Source organism: Enoplosus armatus, chromosome 9 (assembly GCF_043641665.1).
Source record: "Enoplosus armatus isolate fEnoArm2 chromosome 9, fEnoArm2.hap1, whole genome shotgun sequence".
In the NCBI taxonomy this organism is placed as follows: Eukaryota; Metazoa; Chordata; class Actinopteri; order Centrarchiformes; family Enoplosidae; genus Enoplosus; species Enoplosus armatus.
The window spans coordinates 7,687,181-7,704,389 of NC_092188.1; the positions used below are offsets into that span (position 1 = coordinate 7,687,181).

At 39.6% G+C, this 17,209-nt stretch overlaps 1 protein-coding gene across 1 annotated transcript in view; it reads right to left on the minus strand.

Moving 5' to 3' along the window:
• grik3 (glutamate ionotropic receptor kainate type subunit 3) overlaps positions 1-17,209 on the minus strand; it is an 85,240-nt gene that overhangs the window by 15,540 nt on the left and 52,491 nt on the right. Inside the window, exons 6-10 of the mRNA XM_070912060.1 lie at positions 14,584-14,754; positions 12,410-12,553; positions 9,467-9,574; positions 7,059-7,172; positions 3,270-3,473 (exon numbers count right to left, since the gene is read on the minus strand). Of these exons, the coding sequence (XP_070768161.1) occupies positions 3,270-3,473; positions 7,059-7,172; positions 9,467-9,574; positions 12,410-12,553; positions 14,584-14,754 (741 nt within the window). The remainder of the gene's footprint in view (positions 1-3,269; positions 3,474-7,058; positions 7,173-9,466; positions 9,575-12,409; positions 12,554-14,583; positions 14,755-17,209) is intronic.

Consider the following 17,209-nt stretch of genomic DNA (forward strand, 5'->3'; position numbering starts at 1 on the left):
TGTGGTGAGAAATGAATGCACAGCGTGACACTTCTGTGCACAACAGTATAGATATGCCTGAACCCTCTTATATAAAGCAGTCTTATATCAAAATATATGAAGGTAATGATGAAGCATATGCAATGTAATCAAGAAATTGTTGCTTTGCATAAGCAGCACGTTCAGAGCCTGGTGGCCCGGAGCTGTGATTTACTCGAGGGTGCTTTGGCAGGCGGCACAGACATGTTTGCTGTTGAGGCCGTTGAACTTTTGGCCCTTGCAGCTATGGGTCAGCCGCTCTCACTTCCAGGTCACCACCTGCTGCCTCAGATAAAAATCAAAACCACACTGGTCCATCCACTTGTAGTCACATGCTTCCCTGAATCACCAAAAAAATCCACAATTGAGCATAAAAACACAAAATATGTGTGTTTTACCTAAATACAAATACACTAGTGTAGCTTTTCATTCAGACCTAAATTTAATCGACTACAGCATCTATCTGTGTAGACAAAGTGGATGTGGGTTGACTACAACCTTCTGTCGAAGCAAGTATTAATTGCCATGACAGAAACAAATGATGTGCTAAGCACGCTATTAACATTTGCATCACAGCGTGATTAAAGTGATCTTCTATTGTGACTAAATGAAGTTTAACAAGGTCTGTTGCATCATTTAGCACCTTCCATACAATGCCCTTTGGCACTGCAGTGAGCTTTGTGACCACGCAGAGGAAATTAAAGGGCTGTAAGTTACACAATGCTAAATCATTGCACTTGACAACATAGCAGTTTCTCATTCAGAAGAAGCATCAGTTACATGGTGAGTGAATCAAATAATAGCATCATACCAAAGATTATATGTAAAGGCAAACACACATAAACACTCTTACAGCTTTATTCTGTATCTGTCACATCACCTACTTGATGAACTACAGAGTCTTGTTCTCTTAAAAATACGTCAGTCAAACGGTTTTGTGTAATTCTGTAATGCAACTATGATTTATGAGGGTAACCTTTGTGAGCTGATAGCATGAATGCATGAGTCTTGTGTTTCAGCCCCAGTTTATCAGCCAAGACCAAGTGTTTTCCCCTGTTTTCTACCTCAGACCTTATCTAACTCTGTGACCCTTTTTTAAGTAAAGGCACTGATACCCAGTAAACTGTTGCACATCTTATCTATCTGTATTACAATGAGGGGGCAATGGGTTTTTAAAAGGTTAATAGAAAGTAGTTATGAATAAAAATATAACAGATAACAACTATGACAGCCCTTTATTTCTCCCTTCTCTATCTGGTGTACACAATGACGACAATTCATGCATACAATATGTTTCATAAATGGCATTTTGCATAGAATAGATATATGAGAAATAATCTTCTTGGTAGAGTTGGGAAGAAATACAGCCCCAACTTATTGCCTCAATGAAGGAGATGTGGTAGTTTGAGGTTTACTCTTAAGAAATCCTGACCTCTCATATCATTCCAGGGTCAGATCTCTTGAGCTTGCCTTAAAGTTTATGTTTCAGGTCTGCTGAATCACGATCAGCTTATCCATACCGACCAGGGGTAAGGAAAGCACTAGACCACAAAATAGAACCAACTAAAAATCCACAAAGAAGACGTCATGCGTCCTTGGTCATGCGATAAGGAGCAGTAAAAGCAATAAGTAGCATACAGACTCTAATCTTCACTTCAGCTGCTATTTACAAAGGCAATAGACCTAAAAATAAGATAAAATATATACATACAGTATATTCTAAAAGTGCATGCTTAAGTGCATTTCTTTAACTATATTTAAATGCTTTATAAGTTACAATTTCTCTTCTATAAAACACAAGCAACTGGCGCTACTCATTGATGGGTGTGTGTTGAACAGCTTACGTTCATATTTATAGTAAGCTCCGTCCAGAGGTCTTAATCACCAGATGCTACATCTTCACAAAACACATGCAAACCTTATGCCACAAACAACAACAACAACAACACTCTTTTTTTTCTATTTGGCTGTAAGATAGTGAACAGACTGTCCGTGGCCACCTGCACATTGTCTCTTTAAACCAAAAAACAGACTAATACAGAGAGGATATCTGCTGTTTAATGATAGAGGCATGTGTCTCCATTTCGTGGCAGCATTCTCTGCCTTTAGTAATCCATTTGTTCCCCTCAAGGTTATTGTTATTAACATGGATCTAGCAAAAAGCTTGGATGGAGAAATAAAGTGCTGCAGTGGGAGCCCACCTTTCCCAACCCTTTCAGCACCAAGCCATTGACTCCTGCCATACGATTCCCTGCACTAAATGCCACTTAAGCTATTACAAGTTTTCAGCTGAGTACAGCGCTGACCCGATGGTGCTGAGGACAAAGAGAGAGCACTGACAGGGACACTTATGAAATGCCAGCAGAGAATTGCCCCCATCACTTCGTTGTGAGGCTGTTTCATGGCCGCTGAGGCTTTAAGTTTGACACAGACAGCTGTGATTGTTCACTATGCCTCAGCAAGATGATAGCTGGTGTGTTCTCCGGTATCCTTACAATATATGCAGTATCACATGCTCATCCTAGATCTCTGGTTTATCCAGCTGAAGGAAGTGGTTTGTCTCATTGAATGGCATCAACACACTTGTAACTTTTAGGCAACCTTGATATAATTGTGCCATAAATGTAACTGACAGCTCTGCAGGCTCTTGCTGTCTTGCACTCAGTCATTACTATATCACTGGTCACATAGAGGACATGACCTGCAATTCAGTTCAATGGCATGCTTTTGTATGTTTGGGTGATGGTGTGAAACACTTACAGTGTATGAAGCTGCATAATTGTAGAGATGCAGATTGTAAAGGAAGAGTTTGACATTTTTGGAAATGTGCTCAAATCGCTTTCTTGCGGAGACTTAGATCAGATTGATACCATTTTCATATCTGTATAATAAATATGTAGCAGGAGCCAACAGTTGATTAGCTCAGCTTAGCATAAAGACTGGAAACAGGGGACACGGCTAGATGTCCAAAGGTTGCAAAACTGCCTACCAGCACCTCTAAAGCTCACTGTTTAGCATGAGATACCTCATTTGTTAAAAAACAAACAAACGTAAAAATGAAAATACGCCATTTTTAGAGGGTTATATCCCAGACTATTCCATGGCAGGGAGCAGTAACTTCTTGGAGTCTGCTAAGCTAATCGGCTGCTTCTACAGACATGAGAGTGGCATCCATCTTCTCATCTAATGCTTGACAAGAAAGCAAATAAGCAAAACAAAATGTGAAGCAGACAACATGAAGTACAACTTACATGTTCTATAAGTTCCCTGATCATGCCGTTCCACTGGCCCTTCTCGTCCTGAGAGCCGTATTTCCCATCAGGCACCAGACGGATCTCATACGTGAAGCCCAGGATGCTGGCCAGCTCTTTGAGCAAGTCGATGCAGAATCCTTCGAAACGGTCGTTCCCAACAAGCGCCTTGTCAGACTTCTTAAGCATGACATATGGCTCCTCCTGCACAGACCGAAAAGATCAAATGAAAAGCAATGGTGAGGTCAGCTTTTTCAATTTGTTTCAGCACATGCCTCTAATTGAAGCAAAGTGATCCGAGCTGATGAGCCACTGTTGCATTTAACAGGCAGTGACAGCAGATTCAAGTTCAGTGTGCGGAGACAGGGAGTGTTAAAATATGAAAGAAGGCTGAGGTTTTTCCTACATTGATATATTAACGAAAAGAGATTGGAGCTAATTTAAGACTGTAATGTCAGTAAATGTCTTGTAAATTGCAAAGCTGTGACCAGTGTTTGCTATAGTGATGGTTATGCACACAGAAGGAATGTATGTTTATACTCTCAGTGTGCCTGCAGTTTTAAGCTGCTGTGCGTTGACCTATATAGCTGGTGCACAGGTCAGTTCATTTTATGGTCAGGTGGCTGACACTCTTTACTGGCCTGTAATATCCTGCCTGGCTGCTTATAATTTGGGCTGTATAAAAGCTTGATTAGGAACAGAATGCCGCAGTGAAATGGAACATGCCCGCAACGTTGCCTTCATCAATTCACACCAACCTCCGAGGGAGAGCCGCTGAGCTGATGCCTGCAGTGACAATGACTAACACAGAATAGCTCATAAATGATTTCCTTTATTTAGTGCCTGTTACCATTTCCCTGCCAGATAGACTTGCATATCCTGCTGTGCATTTCAAAACATGTTGGTCCATTTATGCAAGGGCTGTAATACAATTTATTGCCTCCAATAGCCAGATGTATAATTTACAAACTGAGCTCTGAAGCACAGTAATTGATTCTCTGGTGAAGGTGACTCCTTGCTTTGTGTTTTTTTTTCAACTACAGCTTGTGTGGCGCAAAGTAAACAGATAGAGTAGAAAACAGGCAGTTACGACACTCTTTATTCCCTCAGGAAATTGTTTTTCATGGGGGAAAGTGGAGGTGGCAATGGTGGAGGTGGGGGCAACAAAAATACAATATCATGTGCTGGTGGCATGTGGACACAGTTTCACTGTTGAGGTTAGTTGCCTGTAAAGAATAGTATAGACCAAACTTAACATCGAGCAGGACATAATTTATGCCATATATTCAAACAAAATAAAAATGCCTCGAAAAATATACAGCAAATAATAAACATCTTTAATTGTTTGCTATCAAAAAATGAAGCCACTTGGACATTACAATTAGGATGGCCTCTTAAATAAATAATAAGTTATGAATACTTGATGACAATGCATTTAGAGAGCAAGTGCTTAGCCACAAACTTTGCTCAAGTTGTCCAATTAACTTGATCAAAAAGTTTGCATGTTAAGGGAAAAAGTCATTACCATCTGTTTCTAGCCTTCCAATTCTTGCTATTCCCCAAGGTTTGGACTCAAATCAAATACCAGTTCTACCCTCACAGTCGCAGCATGGGCGTGCATAACAGAAAGAGGAGGGAGGTGGGCTTGCGCAGAGACATCATGGGCAATGGAGTGCAAACAATTAATGTAAGTGGGAAAACACATTAAGTGCCTTAATCTCTTCGACAAAGTTATCACTATAAAGCTGTCAGACGTCTTGTTCATGCATCACCGGAATCAGTTTGATGCAATGTCATTACACTAAGAGGGGAGATTGATATTAAAGTTCAAACTCTCTCTTCAGCAATGTAAAAGTAGGTAGTTTAAAATCTTAAACTAATGACTCCAAACAAAATAGCAAATTGAGGAGCATGTCAAAAAAATATTCAAATACGCTTTTATAGCAAAAATGATCCAAAGAATTTAAGGAAACTTAAAATGCAACTGAAACACTTGAACCACTTGGTGAGAAAACACATCTACATGAATACTCTAACTACAGCATGAAATCAGCAAATGCTGGCACTTCCTAGCCCAGTAGTTCAACATTATACCACTTAAATCCTTGTTCCAATTCTCCTCTTTGAGACTGAATTAACATAGATGGCACCTGATAGGCATTAATTATGTCTCGCCTTGACCTCACTTCTCATAATTACAGCCTTGTGGTCCAATATAGGCATAATGATAGTGTTTATCGTTGTAGCTTGTATATCTGTCCTGAAAAGGTGCACGGGGGACATCTGTGCCAGCACCTCCCTGATAGCTCCACAAAGACCCCAACATCCAGTGACAGTGTTAAGTACATACAACTGGGGATCTTCGAATGAATGTGATGTGGAGCTGGGGGAGGGATCATCTAGTTCTCTGCACATGTAATTAATGCGTTCTCAGGAGTAGTTCATTGTGCTTTTTTTTCTTGCTCCAGGCTTTCTCACGTAACATGATCATTATATGACATTCAAATTTCATCTGAATCATTGATAATTGACTGTTCGCTAACCTCATGCCCCCTTAGTGCTGCTAAATCTGTCAAGCTTCCCGTTCTTGCACAGCACACATATGCAGTTTATGATAATGGTGGCAGAATTTATAATTCTTTGTAATTTTTCAAATAATGTCCTTTATTTTTGATAGTAGTAGACAAAAGCAAGCTTCTCATTTATAGCCGGTGTTTAGCTAAAATGACAAAGGTCTCCGGCTTTTATCAACGTTGACGATGGTTAAAAAGGCTGTCTGCGTATGTGACTTCTTAATGTTTCCAGCTGACTTGTTTTAAAACCAGAGCCATTTAAAGGGGATCTTAAATATGCCCAAGATGGCCATGCATGAAAGACTGAGGCTAAAGCTGAATGTCTCAGACAAAAACAGCAGTGTTTTTGTACTGCGGTGTAGTTAACTAATTAGTCTATGGGAAAATGTAAGATCAGACATAACCACCTTTAAAGGTTTAAATAGCTTAGAGTTTAGTTCATGCTTTGCTATGCATTATTGTTCACGTTCTGAAACTGTATGTTTCACTTTTAACATTTCAGGCATGGAGGATGAGGACTAAGCAATAAGTTGCACAAAGGTAAAGCTATTTTAGGTAATAAGTTTGGCGTTGCTAGAGTGTAAACTATAAATCCAACTTCCCCACAGTGGGGAAATACGTAAGCTAGCTAGCCAGGCATGCTAATGTTTGCATCTTACGTTAAAGCAGATAAACACACTGTTTAATCCATTCCTCACATTTTCACTGTTGTATTTTTGGTTTAGAAAGACTGAAAAAAAGGGAACACTACCATCTAAACTCCTTGAATGCTGAGTGTCGCTCTTATAACAGCCCCATGCACACCGCAATATGTGGGGGAATCCAAAGCTTGACAGGCCTGCTGTGCTGAGTTATGGTTACTAAGCTATGATTGGACAATCTCTGTCCGGCGGATGGGTTTAGTGACCAGTCAATTATAATACAGTATCTGATGTGAGGTCTGTGATCTATGTGCTCTGTTTAGATTTAGCAAATATCTTATGTGTCAGTCAAAGAGAAAATAAATGTAAACTGAGCACAATTTGCAATGCAATGTTGCAGCACATTTAGAATAAAATGTTGCTGATGCTTTCTAGATTGCAATGTATATCACTGCTGGAAAGAGCAGCGTATAAGACCTCATATTGTGAAGCTTGAATTTGTATTAGCTGGAAGGAAAACCGAGGAGACATGAAGGGTAGGACATCTTTTACGCCAGGCTACACAGGTCACCTACCAGGATGGTGCTGATGACGAGGGAGCGGTTAGCCAGGGAATCAGTGATGTTCATCCCTTTTCGCTTCGGCACTTCTGTGATGTTAAGACCTCCCGACACACTCCACTTCCCGACCTGCGGAAGATGAAAAGCGTGTAGCTAAGTGTTCTGTGTCTGTTGGTGGGCTGTGACCCCGGCAAACTCCTCCGCCAACCAGTCTCCCACATTAGTGCCAGGTTGAACACATCTCCGGCAGCATTAGATGATTGGCTGAGTCACCTTTTATATCAGCCGGCCAGGATGTTTTTAAAAGCAGGGGATAGTTCGGTGTATGTCATAAAAGAAATCAAGCGTGACGGGCAAATCAAAGAAACTGGAATCATTTGATGAATTCTATGTTAAACCAGTGGACTTAACACATATTTTTGTAAAAGGAAAAATACTGTGGATTGCAATGAGATTAGTCTGATACTCAAAAATATAGATAAACAATTTCAAAAGATATAAACCTACTATATCACCTGTCCTCATCTTCAAACTAAGCTATGCCAAAAATAATGAAAAAAGATGCAAGCGTTGAAATAAAGATAATAGCTTCTGTTTAACTCTTCAGTGCAATGAATCACAAACATTACATACATCAATTAAAGTATACAAATAATGATATACTATATAAATGATAATGATTCCTTATATTATACTGGTATATTGAGTCTCTGATGTGTGTAAATGCAAATTAAAAAGAAATATAAGGCTAAACAATGGTGCTAAAACAGAACAGAACAGTATTAAAAATAGCAAAGAAAGGTTATAGTTAATTTGAGTGAAGGTACAGCATAGGGTTGCTGGTTGAATTACATTGTGAAAGTAATTTTGTTCTGCAGTCTCAGTGAGATAAGCCAAGAGATTTGAACAAATAAAAGGAGTTATACATGCGAGAAGCCCTCAGGCAAAAAGCTCTGCATATTGTAGAGACACACTCTGGAACATATCATTAGCACAAATAGTCCTGTGGCTGTCGGTAACAATCTCTGTTTGCAAGTCGAGCCTTCCACCAAACCCTCCTCCCATCCTGCTTTCTCCATTACTACAGACACAGCTTTTAATATTCACTGAGGCTTGTGCTTGAGGTGGATCCATACAGCCCCCCACACAAAAAAGCATGAAAAACTTCTGTTAATGTCCTCCCTGCCTAATCCAGAGAGAGGCATATGCTCTAATTTGAAAAGCACATTAGTTACAGCTTGTCACACAACCAAAGAGGACTCCAGGAGAGAGATTTAAAAATATCTGTGAATGCTTTCCGCTTTGCAAAATTCTTTCTAATTGTACCCAATTACAATTAGCTCAATTCATTAAACATGATTAGCAAAAGTCTTGTTTCAAAAGTTATTTACTCATGCAACCACACGGAGAGCATCACATTTATTTCATCCTCCTGAGCATGCCGGCGTTGAGGGTGGCACTCAACCTGTTCATAATTCCAGCACGAGCTCAAACTTGGGCTAATATTCAATTACAATGGATTAGTTGAGAAAAGTCCACATCTTAACCGGCTCAAACAGTTAAAGCCGATTCCACGGATATACAGGAAAAGAAAAAAAAAAATACAGCAATCCGCAGCACACTGCTGGATCAGCGCTAACACGCTTGAGCGTAGGATTTGTCAGAGACACAATGAGAAGATGCTAATATAGCATCAAATACTTTTGCAAGATGTGCTTCAACTTACAGTAATTGACCGCACGCAGGACAAGATGCCAGTGAAAGGGAAAAGAAGAATCATTTTAAAGCAGCAGTGTTACAAGCTCCATTCTTGAACAGAAGGGTTACAAGCTGAAAAGCCCCTGCTATTATATAATGTTGAGCCTTTAGGGAGTACTTGAGGAAGTCATAATGGGACTTATCCCTATTTGATGTATTCATAATGTATGAAAGCCCTCTAGTAGAAAAAAGCTGTTATAGTCCAGAGGGTACTTTGCCTTCCAGTATAATAAAATAAGTTCTACATTACAAAGCTTTTAGTTGTTTTTTTCCCCTTTTTGTAAAACATGTTTATACAGCTCATTACCACCAAACAGCATTTTGGGCATCACCTCAAATTATCATTAAGAGAGGCTGCAATTAACACCCTAATGTGTACCCTAATCCAATTTGCTTTATGATCTACTAACTTATGCTTATGTTGAAACAGCCAATTTGCTTCCTTGTTAGGAGGTAAATGATATTGTCAAATTTGCATTATCTGTTCCACATCAAGAGGAAAAATCTGAAACGTATTTCTGAAATCAATAACCCATTAAATTCTTTTTATGGTATACTCATCAAAGAAGTTCTACTTTTTTATAGACTGCTTGTGGTGACACATTGTTGTGCTTTTATTCCATCTGAGCATTGAAGACTGCATCGAAATAATAGACAAAATATACCTTTTCAAGTCCGTCCTCCTTCAGACTGATGATGTCCAGGTCGAAGTCTGTACGTAGACCAGTTGTCTTGTTGAATGACAGTCTCCCCGTCAAACCATCCCAGTGGGACTGAAAGATATATGTACGATTACCAACCTTATATTGGCAATGTAGAATACTGCATGAGTCTAAACTGTACAATCCAATGCAATCAACACAATAATCATATAATAAATACCATATTTTGGGGGGCTTATAGTGCTTGTATAATATTGTGTACCCCTATTGTCTTGTACGTATGTGTACGTAACAAAATATTTGGTATACATCACAATAATGAACAAATAAGCACAGAGAAATGGGCAATGGCTGTCAACAAAACACGCAAGTGCACCTGTCACACACGACAACACCCTCTATCTTTCTCTGAGAGTAAATTCACACCCACACACATATACACACACCCTGAGACCAAAAGAACAAACACAAACCATACAGGCTGCATTTCCTTTTTTTAATTACATTTTACATCTCAATGCCTCCAATGCATTTTCCCTCCAGACTACAGAGTTAATTAACAACCATCTCCTTTTGCTTGATTCCCCATGAGGGGGAAAAAACACATACCTGCCCCCTATTGTGATTCCTTGATACCCGCCACCTCCACAGACATGTTGTTCAGCAAACACACGACAGTCTCTGCTACATACCTGTTCTTCTCACACTTGTGCTAATGGCGGGAAGCCATCTTTTAGCACTCATGACGCTAACTCTTACCTGTATCTGATTGCCATAGTCTTGGCATTATCTTATTTATTTACTCTTTTATCTGCTAAAACAGATTTTAAATTGTCCATCAGTGTCACTTTCATTCAGTCACAATCTGTGATGCAGGCACTAGATCTTTAATGAGTCTTGGTACAATAGAGTAATCAATCCTTGTGTGTCGAGTTGCAGCACTTTTCTGATATCTAAAATCCACACCTTGACAACCCTACAGGCTATAGCTCTCACCTGTCTTCCCTTTAGCTTGCCAGAATTTGTTGTGAGAAGATCGAAGCTTCAAGGAGAAATTTGTGACACTCTCCTTTTCCAAACCACCTCATACCTCATTCCATCTGGCCTATTGCCACCGAGGTGGGTGGCATGTTCAAACAGCTCTAATTCAGAGAGTGACATAAATGCCTCAGGCACATTACATCCGAAGGGCCAATTCGACCTTCAGAACATGTCAGACGGCTGTCTTGAAGAGAGTGTAAATCAGGCGCGAGTGAGTGTTTTTATAACCGAACACCACAGTATGTTTGCATAAGGACAATGCAATAATTTCATTGGCTTTAGTCATGATCACTACAAGCTATTGGTTCAGCTTGTTAGGATAACTAACAACACTCACTGTTTCAACTGACCATATGTACCACACACACACACACACACACACACACACATACTAGACATTGTTTGTTGTGTGTTGTAATGGTATAGGCCTTTGCAATATTGTGTTTGTACATTTGGCAGACAAGCAGAAGTTGTTGCTACAACTCAGACACAAACAATAGCATTCATGGATGTTGTGCCTGTTGGGGATGTGTAGCATCAGATTTCAGAGCACACTTTACACAATACATTTCCTGGTAGGTTATACTTTTTCTCCTTTCAGCCTGGATTCTGCCCCTGCCTACCACTGAAATAAACAGCTAGCCAGGTCACCAGTTACGTCATACTCAACTCTCCACATCCTGGTACCCAAGTTCGGGGTCACCCTGGATTCTCTTAAAGGTACAGGTCAATGGACGTACAGCTTGTGAGAGAGACTGCAAAGTGAAGCCCAGGCAATGGTATGACAAAGGGATTCTTTTTTTTTTGTGAAATTTGAAGGTGGCCAGCCACAGCCAAAATGGCAGCATACCCTGACTTTGGGTCCTGGGGCCTCAGTGTTGTTGTGTTGTAGCAAATGTATTATTTAGTGTCTTTAACATCTTGATGGAGAAGGATGCTGCCATGCTGTGGATGGGTGAGTCAGGCTCAGGAGATCTACCGCCACACTCTCCCTCACTGTCATCACAGTAAAGCTCAAGAGGGATCATCACTGGAAAATAGGCCCACACCAGCCAAAAGGCATGCTTGAAACTAGTCACAGGATGCATAGCACTGAGTTGTGTAAAGCACCAGCAGATTTGGTCAATCATGAAGACCTAGCATATGCATGTAAAAATCGAAGCCATGGGTGCTGAACAGAAGTCATCCATTTTGCTAATGAAAAGTGGATGAGAAAAGACGTTTAGCTCTGCCCTTTTATATGGACAGCCCCCTGTAGCCATCATTGTGATTGCTCTGTGGGTATATGCAAATTTACTGGGCAGTTACCACAGATGAAAGATCCTGGTTAGAGGGTGAAGCCTGTGCAAAATGCAGTAGATCCAGGAGGCTAATGCTTTAATTTTGCAATAATATGGGTGATTATAAGAGTGAAAAACTAATGGGATTCCTGCCATTTTTAACATTTCCGAACCACACCCAGGACAAATACAATTACAAATACAAATAATTTTGTTGTTTGAACAAATCAAGGTACAAATAGTAGAATCTCTGCTCACCCTTAATCTGCCATTTTATGCAGGCTTGTTTGTGTATTCTGAGACACTGTCAGACCCTCATGTTAGATTAAATAAGAGCTGATTACTCTAGTTGTGCTTTCAAAAGGTTACAGTATGTGCTTCCTGGAAAACAGGTTATGAATACAGGGAATTTATAAAGCTGACAACAACGCTGCTTTGATGTGTCTATCAAGGCTTGGTTTGCTTTGTATGTTGATATGATTGATTTGCTGAGTAAATATCTAAATCCCAAATGATTACACGGTTCTCACTCCACTTCCTATTGTCGTGTTCATCACTTAATCTGTATGCTCTAATATCAATAACACTTGAATCAAATAGCAGCAGGCCAAAGGTGTCCCATCACCTCTTTGATGAAACTCATGAAGCGCCCTCCAAATCTCCAGGGTTTGTGGCGGTGGCACTGCAGCGAGTTCACCGTCATCTGTGGAGCGTGCTGGTATGAGACGGACACAATGTGGACTGCATCATAGGTCAGAGCTGCATCTGTCTGGAATAAGGGGTGAACATTATTTCAGCTGATGCTTGTGCGAAGACAAAATAGTTTGGTCACCATCGATCTAATCTCCACACTGATATGGAACGATCTAAAGGAATTCTGACACAGGCCTTTTTTCTCATATCATCCTTTTGATACTCACAACTTAGTATTTAATGTGATTTCAAGTTTTTGATTTTAGAGGCCAACTATAGACAACATTTAAATGATATATGACATATCAGCAACCTTGTGTGTTTCTCAACTGATAATTCAATATAGTATAGAGTTGTAGTATACTGTTTTTGTCTTGTTTACATAACTGACAAAAACCTTCAGCAGCTTTAGACAACATCAGTAGTCGGGATTTAGTTGCTGTATACTGTTAGACAGTGTACAGAAACACCTGTTATGTAATAGCAGGTTAGCAATCCTTAGTTAGTGTTTCTTTATGGTCAGCCTATGCTTTTGCATTTGGATAACAGACCTTTAAAACACTTATTCCAAAATAATGACACTAATAATGAAAGAAAAAATCTATGCAAATTTGCTACATTATTCATTTACACTGGATGATAAAGATGATTCTAAATGTGTAATATCAAATCAATGGTAATTGCACATTATTGGGGTTTGCACATTAGTGGACAGGTCAATATGTATAACAGCAATTAATTTCTGGCAGTATGACGCAAATGGGACAAATTTTTAGCACTGGTTTATCATCAACACTTGCACTATAATCAGCATTTATTTCAGACTATATATCTACTTACTGACAACACTACTGTGGCTACACAATCTGTAACAGTATGAATTCTCCTGCAGAACAGCCTGAACAGCCTGAAGTTATGGATTCAACAAGGACTGGAAGCCTTCCATAAAGATCTTTCCGTCTTGATGGCATAATAACGTTTCTGCAGATTTGTTGGTGGCACATTCTTGCTGTGAACATCTTGCTCTCTTATCCCAAACAGCCTGTACTGAGTTTGATATCTGATAACTGTGTGGGCCACTGGAGTCAGCCAAAGTCCCTATCATTGTCCTAGAACCATACTGAGACAATGGTGCCTTATCCATTAGAAACTATCCATTTAAAAAAGAATGGCTGTAAAGGGATGCACCTGGTCAGAAACAATGTTTAGGGAGACTGGCGCTTTCAAAGGATAATTGGTGCAAAAGGGCTTAATGAAGGTTCTCCAAGCCATTATATCACCGACTTCTGAACTGTTGAAAGCATAAAAGATAACCCTGTGGGTTTATGCTATTCTTGCCAATATCTGACCCTGCCATCAACATGCCATAACAGACCCAGGAATGTTTCTGACGAGGTGGCATTTTTTCCCCCCTCTTCAGTCATTCAGGTTCAGGGATCTTACCTCACTGTAGCTTCAGCTTTTTGCTTGGGTAATGGGAGTGAAATCCGTATGGGTTCAAGGCTGGACAGGTTGTTCTTTCTGAAACCACTTCTACAACTAAATGGTTGAGTTGTTATTTACATACTTCCCATACCTATGTGTAAGCTTGACTTATTTTTGTCTTCTAACCTCTCCAATCAACAGGACATTTTTGCTGACAAAAACCATGAGCAAATACGAGACATTAAGGAACACAATCCCAGGACAATAGTTGTTTATAGGAGGCTGAAACCAGGCTGGAGTATGGTACCCATGGTCATACCACTTTTAAAATCACTTAAAATATGTATCTTTCCCATTTAACATTTAGTCGAACTGTAGCAGAACCTCTCAAATCTGTTGACGTACTTCAGTTCATATTCTTTATTCATATATGAGCCATAGCCTGAAAGGGTCAGCTGTTTGTGCAAATCAGAAGGTGTACCGAATAAAACCGTTACTGTATATAGTAATACTAATTGCGGAGGTAAAATAGTTTGTTATGGGTTACTGTTAGGGTTAAAACCATTTCTTACAATAGCCAAAAACCATGATAGATAGATAAGACAGATTAACAGGGTCCCTTTATATTGACATTTTGATGACTAACTTTAAATGGAACAACACAGAAGTAATAAAACATACCGTCATAATGCCCTCCAGCAGGCCTGAGTCAGGTTTAGGTGGCATCTGTCTTTCCATCGACCATTTCTCCACAATGGATGCAACCTGGGGATTATCCACATTGAGGATGCGGAAACCGGTCATGTTGACACCACAGAAGCGATACGGCTCCAGGTCAATGGCCATCAGGTCCTTTTGAGAGACAACAGTAATGAAGGATGCATTCTCATTTAGTTTGCCAACATTGAGCATCTTTGTTTTAAGTATTTATCCTGGATGCTTTCTCATCACATGAAAAGAGAATGACGATACTATATTAAGACCAAATAGAGTGAAAAGATGGAGGAATACAGTAGTTTTCAATGTCAAATCAGGAGATTTAAGCATAGTGTGAAGCCGTGTCTGTGTAATAAATGAAATCTAAAAAGGCTCTGGTGGCAGAGTGGCTTTTCTGCTGGCAAATCCTTTTAGAATTGACAAATTGTTATTGCTTTTGCACCTACATAATAATGAATTATCTTGCCCAAGCTACAAGCTTGTGATATATTTTATCTTTCTCAACCATGTTCATGTGAAAGAATCTTTATACACACATTTCTTATTTGGCAACATTCAAATTATTGTGTTTAGCTGAGAAAAATTAAAGAACGAGAAAACCCCCCCAATTCTGTTGGATCATATTAATAATTCAACTCTGGTATTCCCTTGGCAACTCCTAAGCAAAAAGCAATTCAATTTGAGCCGCTGTAATTTCTGGGGCAGCCATTGTAGCTGAAGTGTGAAGTCACATGTTGACACATGTCGTGTCGGAATTGGCCAGGGGGCTTGGAAAAGACATTTGGATGAACATAGATATTTCATTAGCACCCTGTGGGGTTAGTACTGGGGGAACAAGAGCGTGTAAGACACTTAGTGAAGAATGGTCCCCGCCAGTCACTGAAATATTTCTCCTCCATTTTTCTTCCTTTCCCAATAGGATGCAGTACAGTACTCTCTTTTATGAACAGAGATCAAAGTAAATCACTGTTGTTCTATACGACATTCAAAATTGCTGAGAAAACTAGATCAGGAGCTTTGAAGCTAAGAATACAAACTAACTGGGACAGAATTGTTTGTAAAAAATATAATTCATTTTTTGTGACATCCTCATTTCTAGTGGGGCATTTTGGGATGTCAGAGAAGCAACTTGTTCCAATTATAAGTTCACTTTTTTTCTTTTTTTTCCAGTGCTGCCTTGTTCACACACCTATCACACAAAATCAACATAATTTTGCAACAGCATTACACTCAAATCATTACCCGGAGAACATGCTGCATATGTCTGAGTGCATACAAAAGTGTTATAGACGTGGCAAACATAACAAAGTTCTCAGCTTTAGCTTCTCAGAGATAGCTATGGCAAGGCGCGATAGCTATAACAGACTAATTTCAAAGGACAAAGAAGTTATTACCCCATACCACTCTGCTGTTGCCTTTTCATGCTCTAATAGGTCGGCATTTCCCTCACCTCAGAAGATAAAACACAGACATCAGTGGGTTCTATCGAGAGGAAATTGTATTGCCATGTATACCATGCAAGTATTCATCATTTTGGATCAAATCAAGCTGCCAGATACAATCTTCTTAATTATCAATATGACAGCATATTGCTGCTTTAGATAGACACCACACTGATTCTATAAAGATAACCTGCATTCATGTGAAAAATATTGTTGTTGCAGAAATATCATATAAAAGTTTTTAAGTTAATCCTGTGGTATGTATTTCTTCTGTTCTGTCTTCCAGGACACTGTTACACATTAACATACAAACCAGCACACTGGCAATAAAAAGGAGTTTTGGATTTCCTTATTAAAGCAATAGACATGCTACACAAACACGACGCATGGCAGACCAATGTCATTGCCACGCTGTCGAGCGTGAAAGATGACATACATCATGCCTGGACCTCTGTGTCATATCACATTATCACATCAGACTGGCCAAGTCCGGAGAGACAGGGAGTGTGTGTGCACACGAGAGAGGCAGAAACAGAGACAATAACAGAGAGTGAAAGGAACAGCACAGATCATGCTGGTATTCATTCCCATTCAGTCTGTTTGTCACCAGATAGCCAGCGTCTCAGTGAAACACAGCAACGGCTCCCTGCTGGGTCTGCTTGTGTTAGTCAGACGGGATCATTTCATCAGAGTGGGAACTTAAAATGCTCAAGATGGGAATGAAACAACAGCATACCCAGGTTTGGTTAAACAGATATGATACTGGAAAAAATATTTTGTAATTTTAAAAGATGAGGCCGGGGATATATGTTTTTTATTATTAACAAATTTCATGAAAAACAACAGCATTTTATACTCTCAATACTTTCTGACTTCTCTACCCTGTCTGAGCCCCAAGCTCATTTATTCCTACTGAAGACACACTCAGTTGAAAGTTTATTGACTGTTTATTTAGGCATGATTAGCTAAAACTAATACAGTCTAAACAGTCCTGCAATAAATCCTACCTTCAGGAAGGTTATAATGTTCAATTTTTGATATAAATGGGGTGGACAAAATAATAGAAACACAATGCAATTCAAAAACATCACAAACTGCAGCCTCTGAAATGACCATAGAGTTGTATAAACACACCAAAAAAAACCCTG